Source organism: Hypanus sabinus, chromosome 1 (genome assembly GCF_030144855.1).
Source record: "Hypanus sabinus isolate sHypSab1 chromosome 1, sHypSab1.hap1, whole genome shotgun sequence".
NCBI lineage: Eukaryota > Metazoa > Chordata > Chondrichthyes > Myliobatiformes > Dasyatidae > Hypanus > Hypanus sabinus.
The window spans coordinates 186,436,852-186,456,189 of NC_082706.1; the positions used below are offsets into that span (position 1 = coordinate 186,436,852).

At 38.3% G+C, this 19,338-nt stretch overlaps 1 protein-coding gene across 17 annotated transcripts in view; it reads left to right on the forward strand.

The window, feature by feature from the left end:
• Positions 1-19,338, forward strand: part of LOC132401241 (interaptin-like) — a 617,788-nt gene that overhangs the window by 66,415 nt on the left and 532,035 nt on the right. For 15 of the 17 annotated variants that reach the window (XM_059983244.1, XM_059983267.1, XM_059983373.1 and 12 more), the window contains exons 4-5: positions 7,182-7,252; positions 9,150-9,282. The exons of 1 other annotated variant lie outside the window; for it this stretch is intronic. In XM_059983244.1, the coding sequence (XP_059839227.1) occupies positions 7,182-7,252; positions 9,150-9,282 (204 nt within the window). The remainder of the gene's footprint in view (positions 1-7,181; positions 7,253-9,149; positions 9,283-19,338) is intronic. One more of the 17 variants, XM_059983253.1, reaches the window with a different exon arrangement.

Consider the following 19,338-nt stretch of genomic DNA (forward strand, 5'->3'; position numbering starts at 1 on the left):
GAGCTAAGAACCTGCAAGGGTAAAAGAACCATTATGGATATCATATATTGGCCTCCAAGTAGTAGCCAAGATGTAGGGTTGAGATTGCAAAGGGAGCTGGGAAAGGCATGTAATAAGGGTAATGCCACAATTGTTATGGGGGACTTCAGTATGCAAGGGGATTGGTGTCAGATCGCAAGAAGGGGAATTTGTTGAATGCTTTCAAAATGGCTTTTTAGAGCAGCTTGTGCTTGAGCCTACTAGGGGAAAGGCTAACTTAGATTGTTGTGTTGTGTAATAACCCAGATTTTATTGGTCAGTTTAATGTAAAGGAATCCTTAGGAGGCAATGATCACAATATGATTGAATTCATACTGCAATCTGAAAGGGAGAAGCATATGTCACATGTGTCAGTATTGCAATGGAATAAAGGGAATTACAGAGGCATGAGAAAGCAGCTTGCCCAGGTGGATTGGAGGGAGATACTGGTGGGGATGATAGCAGAGCAGAGTTGGTTAAGTTTCTGGGAATAGTTCACAAAGTGCAGGATAGATATGTCCCATAGAGGAAGTAGTTCTCAAATGGCAGGGGTAAGCAACTGTGGCCGACGAGGGAAGTTATGGACTGCATAAAAACCAATAAAGGGTATAAAAGAAAGCAAAAGTGATGAAGTTGGATGATTGGGAATAGAATATAAAAACAAGGAGAACAAGCTGATCTTAATAAGACAATAGGCAGGTCGCAGTATTGTTAACAGTTTTGGGCCCCCTTATTCTCAGAAAAGATGTATTGTTATTGGAGAGCGTCTAGAGGAGGTTCACAAGGTTGATTCTGGGAATGAGGGGGTTAACATATGAGGAGCATTTGGCAGCTTTGGGCCAGTATTCTCTGGAATTTAGAAGAATGTGGGGGTGGTGGGGGCGGGGGAATCTCATTAAAATCTAACGAATGTTGAAAGGACTAGTACTAGAGGGCACAGCCTCATAATTGAGGGGTGACCTTTTAGAAGAAAAGTAAGGAGGAATATTTTTTATCAAAGAGTGGTGAATCTGTGGAAAGCTCTGCCACAGACTGCGGTGGAGGCCAAGTCCGTGGGTATATTCAAAGCGGAAGTTGATAGGTTCTTGATTGGTTGGAGCATCAAGGGGTATGATGAGAGAACAGGTGTATGGGATTGAATGGGATCTGGGATCAGCTGTGATGAAATGGCAGAGTGGACTTGTTGGGCTGAATGGCCTAATTTTGCTGCTATGTCTCATAGTGTTATGGTCTTATTGGGGCTGAGACGAAGATTGGATCAGCCATGATGAAATGTTGGAGCAGATGCGATGGACCAAATGGCCTAATTCTGCTTCTGTATCTTATGATCTTAGCTGTTGGTATTTGGTTCAAGATAAAATAGATTAAATAGCTTGCCAAATTGAAATGAACCATGAATAAGTATTTCAGTACATCAATTTCTACAGTCTGCTTCAAAGTCTGGTAGTTCTCAAGAAATGATGAGAATGAAGAAATGTATTGATATATAGAGACTTTCTTTCTAATTGCTTAGTAACTTTAAAATTCCTAAAAGAATGCATCAATGTGAGATCTTTTAATTCAAAGTTGATTTTTTATTTACACGGAGTGGTGGATGCCTGGATTGTACTGCCAGTGTGGTGGTGGAGACAGATAAATCAGAGGTGTTTAAGAGACTCTGAGTAGATACATGGATATGTAGAGAATAGAGGTATATGGCCTTTGTACAGACACAAAGGATTAGTATAACTTAGCATCATTAGCTTAGTTAGCTTGGTACAACTTCATGAGCTAAAGGGCCAGTTCATGTCCTGTTCTGTATTGTTCAATGTTCTAAGTTCTAAACACCTTTATAACTATGATAATAGTTCTGGTTCAATGGCCTGACTAGATTTCTAGTCATTATCTCACTTCTGGGGTAAGTAATATTTTGCATGCGTGCAACATAATTTTCTTGTTATCAATATATAGATAAATAAATTTCCATTTATTGTTATTTGTTTCTTGATTTATTCCCCCTGAAATGTGACTTCTGTTCTAACTTTTTGAAATCCTTGACTGATCAAAATGGAGAAGGAATATCCAGGAAGGGACTGTAACCACCTATTTCTTTGTTGGAGGCACAGGCCAGTCTGAAAATGGCAGAAGGAGTACACTACCTCCCATAGTACACATTTGCTTGTTTATTAAACATTAGCTGTGTACTTGTGGCAAAGTTGCAGATCCCACATAGCCCTCCTCAGCCAGTTGAGAATTCACAGAAGAGTGATACAAGAAATCATTGTTGACTCCAAGGAATCAGTCAACCCCTTGTTGACTGAAGGAAAAGACCATTAGCTTGACCATAATCTTTTGTAGTCTTGCATTCTTTGTGATAGTTTGAAGATTTTAAATTACAAAACATAGTATAAGAACAGTGACATTTGTGAACTCTGCAACATCTTGAATTGATTCAGTAGATGTTGGTGTCAATGTATTGCTATATGTATTGTTTATTGTAATGTTATATGTTCATATTTATCAGAATTGGCAATCAGCACATTTTTGATTTTAAAATGTATTAATATGTTCTTTAAAATTACTAATCTCCTTTTGCATTTTCTATTTAAAAAAACAAGAATTTCTCTGTAATGTTGTTTTCCATTTTCATTTGGAACATGTACCTTCCTAACTTTATCCACCATCATAATGATGAGAAAAATTGTGATTTCCATATTGAAATACCATAACCCAGTGGTCCCCAACCACCACTGCCATGGCCCAACCTTTTCTATAGTTATTGTTAAGTATATGTAGAATAGCCATAGAAGTATTTTCTAGTCAGTTTTCAATTGTTGTTTGAAAAGAGCTAATCTATGTATTTAATCACAGCACTGTTGACAGGTGGCATTTTTTTGGTTACAGAGTTAGTGCCAGGAAAATTCCCATCTTCACCCCTTATACTGAGGTGAATTATTAAAACTGCTATGACAATGGTCTTCCCTGTACTTAAAAATTTGGTTGGTTTCCCTCGATGAAATAACTTTCAACCTATCAGTCCAGGTTGAATTTGTTTTCATCTGTTTGAGTTCAGTTGGGTTTTGTGGAGTGGTATAAAAATACTGGTTTAGATTTGCTTCATGATGAGATAAACTAAAGCTATCATTTAGTCCTGGGGTTGTATATATGAGGACATTCATATAGTATGCACTATCACAACCATGAATTTAGGCAAAACTAACACCTGATGTTTGAAGTTTGACTAATGCTGTAACATTTTGAAGAATATGTATGATCAAAGTAATGAACAAAATAATACAAGGAAGATAGTGGCATAGATCGTGTGGATAGAATAGATCTTGTGGAATGCCCTGCCAGAGGAGGTAGTAGAGGCACAGACACTGGGGCATTTAAGAAATTTTTGGATAGGAAAATAGATGATAGAAGAATAGAGAATTATGTAGAAGGGAAGAGTTAAATTGATTTTAGAGCAGGTTAAAAGAATGGCGCAACATCGTGTGCCAAAGGACTTGTACCATGTTATCATGTTCTATACTGTGGCTTGGCTAACTTGTGGATCAGTGTAAATTTTGAACTATTTATGTGAAATGAAATTGAGGAATAAAACATGAGTAAGTTGGTTTGGTTCATTGTAACAGTAACATTTTTATTTAGCTGTGTTACAATGTATTTTTGTTTTGACAAATAAGAATAAAAAATGTAATGAATTTAATATCTTAAAAAAGAAGCACTAATTCTCAAAATTCAATTTAGAAGTTCATCTTAGACATGCAGTTCTATCCAGCAGTCTGCTGCAGTGGGATTTGAATTTTCATGTAACTGACAAAATTGTTAATCATTGCTGTGCATTCTGCTTCTTATAAACTGACAGAGCTGTGTTTACCCTTCTTAATAGCTTCCTTTATTGTTGCTAATTGATTTGCTTCATTATCATATTAAACCTTGATAATATGCCATTAGTGTAGTGGAATGCAGTAAATGAGCTGTTTGATGCTGGAGCTTAATGAACTAATTAGACTAATTAAAATCAATATGTGTGCAAATATCTAACCAGGAGTTCTGAATGCTACTTCTATCTGTGGAAGTCACCAACTAAGTAACTGTGATCTAACACTGATTTATGAGTGCCTGATGATCATTAGTTGGAATAAATTGCTTGTAGTAGCAGAAGCAGTATTATTTCAAGTAGATGATACTAAGTGCATTGTTAGGTCAGCAAACAGGGCAGGCTTACACATGTTGTAGATTGTCACCTTAAGCCCCAGTTCGTATATCAGACTGCTGATGTGAACAATAACTTCACACTTGTACTATGTTATTAAATGGCATGAATGAAATTGGTTCTTGATTGTATTTCACTAGTTGAACAAATGTTAAACATCAGACTGTTGTTTGCTCCAAATTAATATAATAGAGAAAAACAAATCTAAAAACATCATTGACAAGTTACTCTTTACAATGTTTCTAAATGCTACTAACAAATCCCACACGTGTTTGATGCATTCACATTTGCTTTGCTTTAGTGGAAGTTTTGGTGCTTTGTAAATGAGCTCCATGCACATTTAATACTACATCGAAATGTTAAATTCTGTAATTTGTTATTATTTTAGTAGTGGGTCATTTCACAAAGTGCTTAGAATTTGGGGAAGAAAATCAATAGAACAGAAGAAATGGATGTAAAAGAAATGTGCTTTTTGTGTAGCCTATGGAGGAATTTTGGTAAAGAGTTTTTCTGCATCCAGAAATGTCTGAAGGCATAACCATCAATGCTAAATGAGTACACAGAAGTGATTATTTAGAACAAAAGGAAGAAATAAGATTTGTAGTTTGATACAGCAAGATTCTGGAAATATGTTGGGATGAGGTTGTGGAAGGATTTGGAAATTGGGACAAGACTTTCAGAATCAGATAATCTGGCCTGGATGGGAATTGGGATGAGATCATTCAGAAATTTTGTAATGAGATAGGAAGCAGGTGCAAGTTTTGGGGGCAGAGAGAGGGAGAATACTGAATTTGAGATGATGACAAACGGAGAAATATATTCAATGTAACGTGCAAAAGAATGAACATCAAAGTTCGAAGTAAATTTATTAGCAAAGCATATGTGTATATGTGTATATCTATCTATATATATGTGTGTGTGTGTATACCGTATATGTACAACCCTGAGATTCATTTACTTGTAGGCATACTCAGTAAATCCAAGAAACATTAGAAAGACCACACCCAACAGGAAGGACAAACAACCAATGTGTAAAAGACAACAAACTGTACAAATATAAAAGAAAAAAAGAAATAATAAAAATAAATAAATAAGCAACAACTATTGAGAGCATGAGATGAGGAGTCTTTGAAGGTGAGTTCAGTGATTAGGCGAGTGAAGTTATCCCTTCTGTTTCAAAAGCCTGATGGTTGAGGGGTAATAACTGTTCCTGGACCTGCTAGTGTGGGTCCGAAGGATAGATTTAGGTTTAAAATGTAATTTGGGGCTAAGCAGGATCTGTTCATTTTCTTCCAAGATTTTATTGGAAGAAATATCAGAAAACAAAAGCATATCCCAATTAGCAACAGTAACATTTATATAGTCTGCAGTGGAGGGTTTATGTTAACTTAGTCATCACTATGCTTTTTAAGTGTAAATGGTTATTTCTAATAAACTACTGATGACAAAGTTTGGTGGTCTTTGGTAGAACTTTTTTCTGGTTCATTGGCCTTATGTGTTCATGTAAAAGGTTTCAATCCAAGACCGTGCAGACACAGCAGGCATTGCGCTCTACAACAGACTTTCCCATAGTGCACACTCTATTTACATTGTCATCAAGACAGATGGATGCCATTGTAAGATTTCATAAGTTCATAAAATTGGTAAAATGTTTGACACGTTGATATAAATTTTATAACTGGGATTAGGTAAAACAGATGTGAGAAGATGACTTCCATCCCCCCTTTATTTGTACTTACTATCTTGCAACTGTCTCTCAGTTGTAAAATTCAAGAAGATAACTGATTAATTACAGGCAAATAGTTAACTTGTTTTTTTCCCTTTGCACAATTTCATATATTTGGTGGAAGAGAGCAGGATAGCAAACTATGTTGATAGACTTTTTTATACTAAGATTTGGGTTAGAGGCTCAGTAACTATTACCCTGTTCCTGACAGATATAAATCGAATTTGTGTTATCTCATCAAGTACCTTTTTAATGTCAATACAAAACATGGAAACTGGCATAAGTTGGCAGTAAAAATGAGTAAATACTGAAAACAGGGGATAAATTTATACCAGGACAGTGTTAGGAGTATGTTGATTTTGCAGGCTTGTCTTCTTCTCCAGAGCCGAGAAGAATTAATCATGAAGAATGGACTTCAAATATTCTTTGAGATCCTTTCTTCAGTTCTTTGTTTTACTGCATGAAGCATGAACATATTATTCTTTTATCAGTGCAGTTATATGAGTTTAGAAATTAGGATTTTTCACAATTCTAGCTATTTCAATCACAATTTTTGATCAGATATTGTGGCACTCCAATTATTGTCCTTCATGTACTGTGAACTGTTAACTTTTATTATGTTTGTAGATCATTGTAGTGCCATGCTTTTGAGTTATTGGATGCTATCATCTAAGATCACCTTGGTGGATGAAACTTCTAATCCCTACTTTAAGACATAGACCAGTTTGGATCTTTTGACACTTGATGTTGCCATGGTATTCAGCCATTTTATTTAGTCTGTTCTTGTCATAGTGATGGGTTTTAACATCTGATCTTATAACACTGTTTAATGAGAGGTTTTTACATCTGTACTTATACAAGTGTTTATTAATGATGCACTATACTTTTGAGTTGAACTATATTAAATGGCAGGATGTACAGGCTTAGAAATATAAATTGTGTAGGCCAGTTATTGGCTTGTTGTGTACAGTGTGCAATAAAGGTTGGCATTATTTATCATCCCCAGAGCTTGTGTACTGGATGTCCAAGCCTGTTTTAAGTGTATCATGAAGAAGGTAAGCCAAATAGAACTTGATCTATTTCCTTCAGTGATTTCTGACTTCCTTTTGTTAATAGGTGTTTTACTTCGTCATCCTTATTCTATGTTAGAGTTCCATGAATATTCTGCAAATAATATTGTTTTAAAGGAAACCAACAACATTTCTTTTACCACGTTTCTTTTCTTATGCTCTTCAGTTTTCCAGTCTTAACTTGAGAAGTATTCAGCTGGAGAAAGTTGCAAGTCCAGCATTTCATAGTTCAATCATGTAAGTGTAGAGCTATATAAATTTAGTCTAACGTCAGTTGTTTTTGTTAGTGTTACTAAGTACTCTAAGATTGAATTGAAGTAACTTAACCTTTGCTTTGGTATACTATAGGCCCAACCAGCAATCTTTAATAGACTGTAGGAGGCTGCTCTACAAAAGGCTAATATGCAGTTTTTAACTTTGTGACCCAATGTGTTCCTGCAGAGTCTACAAATAAATCCTGTCTCACTGCTGGCTCATTTGGTTCTCCATTTAGGACTTTTTTTCCTCCTACCCCTAGACCTGATCTTTGTCTTCCTCTGACTAGTTCAATATTCAGTTGAGCCACATCATGTGTTTTTAACCTTAAAGCTACAGGAGGGCATCAGTTTGGTATATAATGTTTGGTGCATTAAAGCTGATCTGTCACCAAAAAAATGTTTTGGTCAAAAGTCATTTTTTTCCTTCCAATAACTTGTGCTTCCAGAAAGAGCCACACACTCCATTGTAATCTTGTAAATATTTTTTGTACCTCCCTGTTTTAAATGATTCAGGCTTAGGTGGTCTGGTTGTAGATTTGAACATGAAAGGATCGCTGCTGTGGTTATATTCCCTACTTGCATTTGCATAGGATCAGTTTACATAGGATTACATAGGACTGCATTTACATAGGATCAGTTAGTGTAACAACAGGCAATGAATATGAAACTTCTTGAAGTATTTGTTGTGGGCTTAAAATCATTGGAGTTCTCTCTGTTGTTCAGCCTTCCTCAGCTGGAAAAAATTGACATCTGCTGGTTTGGCACTTGACTGAATAGTTGTCAGCAGCAGGGTAGCTGCATACAGTAGCAGTTGGCTAGATGGCTGCATGCCAGCTTGTACCATCTGTGCACCTGACATTTCCTTCTAATTAACAGAAGGGTTAATTGTTCTGGCAGCCTCAAATGTAGTGTCTAACATTACCCAAGGGAGAAATGTACAAGTGCAGGAGTGGCAGGGGATTGGAGATGGCGGACCTAACATGCCATTTTCAAACAATAGTTAACAGCAACTGGTTTTACTGGCCAGGCATTTGCAATAAGGTTGAACATTTTCTTGATGAATTATCCCAGGCTTAGATAGATATAGAGAGAATTGTGCTAGCAAGGGAAAGACCACTGCTCGAGGCAATTATGGAGGAACAATTTGCATCCTATTACTGTATATTCCAACCTAATTTTGTTAGGTTGTGTTAATAGGATAGTATGACAGACAGAAAGCCCAGCATCAAGTGTATTGTCAATAAAGGTTTTGGGCTTCCTCTTTGTGTCAGTAGCAAATAATAATTATTTAGGTACAGATGTAGAAAGTGACAGTACAAACATTTGTTAGCCAGATAATCTAATTTTATAAAGCTATAATTTGTGAGGTTTGTTTCAGATAATAGTCAGTGTGGTAATGATGCAAAATTCACTGCAATTAAAATATGAAATAGTCTGAAATGAACAAAATATATATTAAGGTATTGGCATTCTCTCAATTATTATGCTCTCAGGTTTGAATTCTATGAGCTTGCTTTTTTGATTAAACCAAGATATTAAAATAAAGTTTACTTTTTAAATAGAATTTTAATGCTTAATTATGTAGTTACAATTACTAATTACAATTATAGATACATCAATTTATGCTTTGTTAATATGTTAGCTGGTGTTAGTTATATTACCAGTACCAGAGAGATGCTATAAATTGGAAATACATTAACATAATTAGTGTAAGTGCAATTAAAAAAGGAAGTATGATCATCAAAATAATGCAGGAGATGATTAATAATCAGTAATGTATTTGTGTTATACTTTATTTCTTTAAATACTTATAAATAAATTAGGGAAACTCTTTATTTTATGTTGACTATGAACTACAGCTATATATTTTTACCTAGCAGGAAAAAATCAGAAATCTCAAAGCCCCTTCTGGGAGCAATATTTCATTTGGAAACTAATGATGTGATGGGTAGAAGTCTTCATGAGGAATTAAAAGATGCATGGTGTGAAAGTGAACAAAGTGAGCTTGAGGTATGTTTATTTTTCTTCTTTCACTGATAATATGTGTAGCAGAAGAGAATGGGAACACAGTAGGCCAGTCAGTCTTTGTGGAGAGAATAATCAAGTGAAAGTACTTTGCATGAAGGTTTTTTCTCATTGAGGGCCTGTATCCAAATGTTAGCCCAAAACTTGCTTCCTCTACTGACCTACATAATTAGTATGACTTTACCATTTCCAGATGCAACAGTTTTGATATTGCCGCAAGCCATACCAATTCCAAATGCCAAAGCCCTCTGTGATAGCAGGGTATCATGCAGTGTAATATTGCATGGTGGACAGGCCTGTTCAAGCTTTGCATGTATATCAGCAAAATTTTAACCTGCAAATCTTGCTCTAAACTGTCAAGGGATTTGAAAGCTTCTGAATTACCTTGACATTCAATACAATGAAAAAATATAAAAACCAAAAAAAACCCAGTGAAATGCTCTAAACTTCAAAGTTGAAAATAAAATTTATTATCATAATATATACATGCCACCACATACAGGTTCTTTTTCTGTGGGGATACTTAGCAAATCTATAGAACAGTAACTATAAACAAGCTGTGTAAATGCAGATAGTCAATAAATAATGAGCATGTAACAACATGACAGAAGAGTCCTTAAGTGAGTGTAGCTATCCCCTTTTGTCCAAGAGCCTGATGGTTGAGGAGTTGTAACTGTTCTTGAACCTGGTGGTGTGAGTCTTGAGGCGCCTGTACATTATACCTGTTGGTACCAGTGAGAAAAGAGCATGGCCTGGGTGGTGAGGATCTTCGATGAATGCTGCTTTTCTACAGCAATGTTTCATGTTGATGTGTTCAATGGTTAAAGTGCTCAAAGTGATTTTAAATTAATGTAATGAACTAAAAAATAAATTGTCTAATATTTAGGCAATTTCCTTGCAGCTGTCCTCTCCATTGAGTTTAATAATTTGCAGTTCCTCTAACTTGGCACTAGTTTAGCAGGCAGATACTACATTGTAAGTGTTGGGGAACTGCAGCAGGTTGTTGCGTTACTGCTGAATTTCATGAGGAGTCCCAATGATGGAGCACAGTCAGCAAAAATATTTATATATTTTTTATTTATTGAGATACAGTGCAGAGTTGGCCCTTCGAGCCATGTCGCCCAACAACCTCCGATTTAACCCTAGCTTAATCACAAAGCAATTTGCAATGACCAATTAACCTATCAACCAATACGTCTTGGGACTGTGGAAGGAAATTGGAGCGCCCCAATGAAACCCACATGGTTATGGGGAGAACATTCAAATTCCTTACAGGCAACAGCAGGAATTGAAACTGAGTTGCCTGTACCATAAAGCAATGTGCTAACCACTTTGCTACTGTACTGTCCCAATTGATGGACAGCTCACAAATTTGGGATATTTCTGTTTATGAGGCAGTGTAAATTTTCTGCCACTTATGGAAGTAGTTTGACATGGAACTGTTAGCATTTCTCACCAAGTTTATTAATTTATCTACTTGTTACTTTTAATATATTGTAGAAGTTCATGTGAATTTACATCTGTTATTTTTTGCATTATTATTTAAGCTTCAATGCATCTCTTTCTCTCTTATAGTTCCCTGATATTCAGCATTTTCCTATAAAACACCTAATATAAATAATCACAAACAAGAGAAAATCTGCAGATGCTGGAACTCCAAGCAACACATTGAAGTAATTTCTCCGCATCTCAGTTCTAAAAGGATGTCCTTCAAACCTGAAGTCATGCCCTCTTGTCCTAGAATTCCCTATCATGGTTAACAACTTTGCCAAATCTAATCAGTTCAGGCCTTTTAACATTCGAAATGTTCCTATGAGATTCCCCCCCCCCCCCCCCCTCACCATTCTCCTGAATTCCAGGAATACAGCCCAAGAGCTGCCAGACGTTCCTCATACAGTAACCCTTTAATTCCTGGAATCATTCTCGTGAATCTTCTCTGAACCCTCTCCAATTTCAGATTATCCTTTCTAAAATAAGGATCCCAAAACTACAGACAATACCCCAAATGTGGTCTCACGAGTGCTTATAGAACCTCAACATCACATCCCTGCTCTTATATTCTATACCTCTGGAAATGAATGCCATCATTGCATTTGTCTTCTTCACAACCGACTCAACCTGGAGTTTGACCTTTAGGGTATCTTGCACAATGACTCCCAAGTCCCTTTGCATCTCCGCATTTTGAATTCTCTCCCCATCTAAAGAATAGTCTGCCTGTTTATTTCTTCCATCATAGTACATGACCATGCACTTTCCCACATTGTATTTCATTTGCCACTTTTTTTGCCCATTCCCCTAAACTATCTAAGTCTCTCTGCAGGTTCTCTGTTTACTCAACACTACTCGCTCCTCCACCTATCTTTGTATCATTGGCAAATTTAGCCACAAATCCATTAATACCATAGTCCATATCATTGACATACATTGTGAAAAGCAGCAGACCCAACACCGACCCTCTGTGGAACTCGACTGGTAACCGGCAGCCCCCCAGGATAGGATCCCTTTATTCCCACTCTCTGTTTTCTGCCGACCAGCCAATGCTCCACCCACACTAGTAACTTCCCTGTAATTTCATGGGCTCTTATCTTGCTAAGCAGCCTCATGTGTGGCACCTTGTCAAAGGCCTTCTGAAAATCCAAGTACACCACCTCTACTGTATCTCCTTTGTCAACCCTGCTAGTAATTTCCTCAGAGAATTGCTTTAGGTTTGTCAGGCAGGATTTTCCTTTCAGGAAACCATGCGGGCTTTGGCCTGTCTTGTCATGTGTACTCTGTAATCTCATCCCTATCAATCGATTCCAACAACTTCTCAACCACTGATGTCAGGCTAACAGGTCTATAGTTCCCTTTCTGCTGCCTCTCACCCTTGTTAAATAGTGGAGTAACATTTGCAATTTTTCAGTCATCTGGTACAATGCCAGAATCTATCAATTCTTGAAAGATCATCATTAATGCCTCCGCAATCTCTCCAACTACTTCCTTCAGAACCCAAGGATGAATTCCATCAGGTCCAGATTTATTCACCCTCAGAAAATTAGGGTTCCTGAGCACCTTCTCAGTCATAACTTTCACTGCACAAACTTCATTTCCCTGACACTCTTGAATGTCCGGTATACTGCAGACATCTTCCATTGTGAGGACTGATGCAAAATATGCATTCAGTTCCTCTGCCATCTCTGCATCTCTCATTACAACATCTCCAGTGTTACTTTGTATTGGTCCTATAATCTACCCTTGACTCTCTTTTACCCTTTATATACTGAAAAATGCTTTTGGTGTCTTTGATATTAGCTGCTAGCTTCCTCTCATAATTGATCTTTTCCTTCCAAATGACCTTCTTAGTTTCCTTCTGCAAGTTTTTAAAAGCTCTCCAATCCTCTATCTTTCCACTAGCTCTGGCGTCCTTCTATGTCCTCTCTTTTGCTTTTACTTTGGCTCTGATTTCACTTGTCAGCCATGGTAGTGTCCTTCTTCCTTTTGAAAGTGTCTTCTTATTTCAAACATATGTCTTGTACTTCCCTCATTTTTCACAGAAACTCCAGCCATTGCTGCTCTGCTAATATAAATAATGCAATATTAGTAACATGTTACATATTGAATTTTACATAATAAAGTAAATCACTAAGAATGTATTGACAGTGTTGTGTAAAGAGTATGGCCAGGTCACTGACCTTTCAGTGGGTGAGGGCTAGGGAACAATGACCAAAAATCTTCAAGTTTTAACATGGCTATCAATGATGACAAGTATGAACCTTGTCAGTCAGTATTAAATTGGAGCAGCGCCAAGTCCAAGAGCATTAGGCAGGATCTAGGGAGAGTTAATTAGAACAGCTGTTTTTGAGTAAGTCCACATCCAACATGGTAGCATAGTAGCGCGATGTTATTGCAGCTCAGGGTGTTAGAGTTTGGAGTTCAATCCTGGCGTCCTCTGTCAGATCACAGACAAGAGAAAATCTACAGATGCTGGAAATTCGAGCAACACACACAAAATGCTGGAGGAACTCAGCAGGCCAAGCAGCACCTATAGAAAAAAGTACAGTCGACATTTGAGGTCAAAACAGTTAGGAAGAATGAACACCGATTTCTCAAACTTTCAGTAATGTCACCCCCTTCACCATTTCCCATCCCCTTTTCCCTCCCTCATGTTATCTCCTTGCCCGTCCATCGCCTCCCTCTGGTGCTCCTCCCCCCCTTTTTTCTTTCTTCCATGGCCTTCTGTCACTTTTACGAATCAACTTACTAGCTCTTTGCTTCATTCCTCCCCCTCCAACTTTCACCTATCGCCTGGTGTTTCCATCTCCCCTCCCCCCACCTTTCAAGTCTACTCCTCAGCTTTCTTTCTTCAGTCCTACCGAAAGGTTTTGGTGTGAAATGTCGACAGTACTTTTTTCTATAGATGCTGCCGGGCCTGCTGATTTCCTGCAGCATTTTGTGTGTGGTCCTCTGTCAGATGTTTGTACAATCCCCTCCAACCCCCGCCACCTCGTGGAATGTGTGGGTTTTCTTTGGGTACTCCAGTTTCCTCCCAAAGACGTATCAGGTTAACTCAGAATTTTTGGGAATTGCTGGGTGGCATGTATCAAAAGGCCAGAGGGGCCTATTCCATGCTGTATCTCCAAGTAAATAACTTAGACATAAAAATCATAAATGGGTTTCAGTAGCATTATCACAGCAAATATAAAATTTAAATTCTTATTTTAAAGGTAGTCATGACAGTTGTTCCGAACAGTGAAAATTCGCTCTTCAGTACTTTAATATCACCATTCTTGAACTAGATATTGCAGTCAATATTCTTGAAAAAAATATTTACAATAAACCTGAGCTTTTTCTTATTCATCTATTCAAAATAGTAGTGATTTTAATAGTGCTTGCATTTTTATGAGTGTCTCTGTTGAAACATCATTAATATACTGTACATTTTCTAATAAATCAACAATTTTTGCAGATTCTCATCAGTGTAAGCATTATTTTCACAGATCTTTTAAAGCAATAACCAAAATATTGTTATAGGTACACAGTGCCTATAAAAATTATTCACTCCCCTTAGATGTTCTCATGTTTTATTGTTTTACAACATTGAATCACAGTGGATTTAATTTGACTGTTTTTACACTGATCAACAGAAAAGGAATTTTTTGTGTAAAACTGAAAACAAATCTCTACCAAGTCATCTAAATTAATTACAAATATAAAACATAAAATAATTATTGCATAAGTATTTGCACCCTTCAAGTCAGTATTTAGTAGATACACCTTTGGTAGCAATTACAGCCTTGAGTCTGTGTGGATACTGTAGGTCTCTATCAGCTTTGTACATCTGGACAGTGTAATTTTTTCCCCCAACCTTATTTACCAAACTGCTCAAGTTCTGTCAGATTGCATGGGGATCATGAATGAAGAGACCTTTTCAAATCCAGCCACAAATTCTCAATTGGATTGAGGTCTGGACTCTGACTTGCCACTCCAGGATATTAATTTTGTTGTTGTTAAGCCTATGAAGCTTTGACTTTATGTTTGGAGTCATTATCTTGCTGGAAAACAAATCTTCCAACTCGTAGTTCCCTTGCAGACTGCATCAGGTTTTCCTCTAGGATTTCCCTGTATTTTGCTGCATTCATTTTACCCTTTACCTTCACAAGCCTTCCAGGGCCTGCTACAGAGAAGCATCCCTTAGCATGAGGCAGTCTTCACCATGCTTTATAGTAGGGATGGTGTGCTTTTCATGCTGTGCGGTGTATAGCTTATGCCAAACATAACATTTAGTCTGATGGGCGAAACGCTCAATTTTGGTTTCATCAGTCCATACAACATTCTTCTAGCTGATATCAGAGTCTCCCACATGCCTTCTGGCAAACTGTAGCAGAAATTTCATTTGAGCATTTTCCAACAGAGGCTTTCCCTTTGCCGCTCTCCCATAAAGCTGTGACTAGTGAAACACCCGGGCAACAGTTGTTGTATATGCAGTCTCTCCCACCTTATCCACTGAAGCTTGTAACTCAGCCAGATTTGACATAGGCCTCTTGGTAGCCTCCCTCACTAGTCCCCTTCCTTCACAGTCACTCAGTTTTTGAGGATGCCCTGTTCTAGGGTGATTTACAGCTGTGCCATATTCTTTCCATTTCTTGGCAATTGCATTAACTGTACTCCAAGGGATATTCAGTGACTTTGAAATTTTCTTGTATCCATCTCCTGACTTGTGCTTTTTAATAACCTTTTTGTGGAGTTGCTTGGAGTGTTCTTTTATCTTCATGGTGTAATTTTTGCCAGGATACTGATTCATCAGCAGTTTGACCTTCCAAATACAGGTGTATTTTTACTACAATCAATTGAAACACCTTGACTGCAATGGTCTCCAAACCATTTAACAAATTATGTGACTTCTAAAACCAATTGGCTAAACCGTGATGATTTGGTGCATCATATTAAAGGGGGGGGGGTGAATACTTATGCAATCAATTATTTTGTGTTTTATATTTGTAATTAATTTTAGATCACTTTTTAGAGATCTGTTTTCACTTTGACACAGAAGTATCTTTTTCTGTTCATCAGTATCAAAAAAGCCAAGTTAAATCAATGTTGTAAAACAATAAAACATAAAAAGTTCTGGGTGGGGGGAGGTGGGGAATATTTTTTATAGGCACTGTATGTGATTTGGTGTAGTGTTAGTAGTTGATGATCTGTAGTATTTTTATAACTTGGTGCTTTAGGATGAAATTATTATCATTAACATTTTAAATTTCCAATTCACAAAACAAATGGTACTAAAAACATCATAAGGTCAAAACAAAGTGACAATATATCATTCTGTATGCATTTAACTTTCATCTGAGGACAGTCCAGTCCTGGGTGACACTGGCTGACCTGGGTGTCAGCACTTGTTCTTTTTTGGCAAGTTGTCGACCTAAGGGAAAGCTTTAGTTTTGTATTAAGTGAGGAGAAATGGCAACTTCATTTCTCTTTATTCAGACAAGCTCACTTCATGATGAGGATGAATATCTTATCACTTGTGTCAGAGATTTGTATGACGCTTATTAATGATGGAAGATGCGGGAACTTGGTCTTTCTTGTCTACAGTATTGATTGCCTTGTACTGTGTAGCTGCTGACTAAGATGGATGGACACATGTGGCACAGTACCATAAAGTTTCCTGTGATCAACTAATATTGCAATGCTGACATCCATCAGATACTCTGCTTTGATAACTATCTTTTTAAAATATATTTTGTTGCTGTGATCCCAGCATCTAAACCTTTTGACACATCATGTATTGCTATTTTTATGATACTTTCACGTTCTGTTAAGTAAGGGCTGTTCTTGAGTTTTGAGAATGTTAATATTGTTGCTTCATCCATATTTTGCCCTTAGTGAATATATCAATTGGGACTGTAAGATGTAACAAGATTATTTGGAAGGCATAATAATTTGTTTTTCTACTTTGCTCATTCTGACCAGATGATCAGAGCCTGTTAAAATATTGGATGTTGAAGAGTTTTATTAGTTTTAGATTCAATATAACAGATCAGTGAATCCATCTTATGAGTTAGAGACTCATTTATTTACCATATCCATATAGTATTCGTCTATTTTTTTTGTCAAAAATTGAATCCATTTTACTTAGGTTATGGATGAGGACTACCTATCACCTCACCTCTATATCCTCACATGTGACTGCCTATAACCTCACAGTATACCCTCACAGGTGGCTGCCTATCAGCTCACAGTATGCCTTCACAGGTGATGGCCTATCACCTCGCCTCTATATCTGCACAGGTGACTGCCTATCACCACACAGTATATCCTCACATGTGACTGCCTATCACCTCACAGGTGACTGCTTGTCACCTCCTGTTGATGAGAAGTATAATTTAATTAATGTGAATTAATTGGCCCTGGGTGCCATCAGACCATGGGTGCCACTGTCACGAAATCTGGCTCAAATGACCTCATGAAGCTCTTGACCTCAGAACTCACCAACGCCAACTGTGGTTCCACCAACCCAACAGACTGCAAATTACGTGGCCCATAGCTTCGGTTCCAGCCCCAAATTTGGCTCCAGACCCAAACCTTTCTTGCTTCTGCTAGGCTGCTGGGCTCCTCTTCCTTCACTAATACTCCCAACCCCGGGTCTCTCAGGCTCCCTGTCACCTCTTGGGCCTTCAGAGCCTCCATCTTCTTCCCACCCTACCTTTCCTGAAGGTCCTAATCCTCCCCTCTTCTCTGACGCCACCAACGCTGTCCTCCGCCCCCCGCCTCCCTGATCCCAGCTCTAATCCCTGCCCTGTTCTCATCATTCCCTTTTGATTTTCCCCTCTCTTTAAGGTGGAACGTTCTGACTTCAGCAGGGGCCTTACCTCTTATTCCCTTCATTTGTACCTCAGTGAGTACAGTGCCTGTCACGATGCTGAGCTCCTCTTCCATCACTTCTATCTCCAAGCCCACTTCTTTGGCAAGGATTCCCAACTGATGTCCCCCTTCTTTCATTTCCAACCCTCATCCTCAACTTGTACATCTTGGTCTGGTTTTCTGCCTGATCTGGATCTTTCTATCTTTAATTGCTGATGAGACATCAACTGGCTCGACATTAGCACTCCTCTCTCCTCTTTGAACTTTACTCCCTCTGATCACACTGCTCACTCTTTCCTCATCAATCCCAACCTCACCATCAAACCTGCAGGCAAAGTGGGTGCTGTTGTACTGTGGTGGACTGACCTCTACCTTGCTAAGACCAGGCAGCAACTTGCAGAAACATCCTCTTGTTTAGCCCTTGAACAAGACGCCACTGAAGACCATCAGGCCATTGTCTCCTGCACCATCACCAACCTCATCAACTCTGGAATTCTCCCATTCACTGCCACCAACCTCATAGTTCCCTTACCTTGCATTGCTTGTTTCTACCTCCTACCCAGTAACCACAAGATCCATTGTTTCTGCCTGCTCCTGTCCCACTGAACTTTTGTCCACGTACCTCAACTCCATTTTATCCCCCTTGGTGGTTCATTCTCTTCCAACCTACATCCATGACATTTCACATACTCTCAAGCAACTTCCAAATCCTTATCACCGATCACTTTATTTCCACCACGTATGTCCTGTCCCTATACATTTATAATCCCCATTTTAAAAAACCCTTAAAAGCTCTCCAGTTCTTTCTTGACACCAGACCCAACCAGTTCCCCTCCATCACCATCCTTCTCTGTCTGGTGAAACTGGTACTCACCCTCAACAATTTCTTTGACTCCTCCTACTTTCTCCAAACTCAAGGTGCAGCCATGGGCACCCGCTTGGGCCCCAGTGAAACCCTGCCTTTTCATTGGTTATGTTGAGCAGTCCATGTTCCAAGCTTTCCCTGACAATTATCCCCAACTCTTCCTGCGCTACATTGTGACTGCATTGGTACTTCTTCATGCACCCATGCTGATCTTGTCAATTTCATCAATTTTGCCTCCAGCTTCCATCCTGCCCTTAAATTCACTTGGTCAACTTCTGACACCTCTTTCCCTTTTATTGATCTCTGTGTCTCCATCTTTGGAGACCAGCTGTCCACAGATAACTTTTATAAACCTACTGATATCCCACGGATATCTTGACTGTACCTCTCCCACATGTAAAAATGACATTCAGTTCTTTGATCTCTGCTGCATTGGTTTCTAGGATGAGTCTTTCCAGAACAACAGGGATATTCTCCTTTTCCCACCATTGATGCTGCCCTCATGCTCATTTCCTCCATTTCCTGGACATCCGTGTCATTCCCATCTGGAAGACTTTAAGAGTGATAGAGTTCTTCTTGTCCTCACCTACCACCCCATGAGCCTCCCCATCTAGTATATCATTCTCTGCAATTTCTGTCATCTTCAACAGGACTCTACCACCGAGCACATCTTTACCTCTCTCCCACTCTCTACTTTCTGCAGGGATTGCTCCCTCAGTGATTCCCTTGTCCTTTTGTCCCTCCTCACTAATGTCCCTCCTTACGTTTATTCCTGCAAGCAGCTGAAATGCTATACCTGCTTTTCACTACCCCTCTCTCCTCCATTCAGGGCC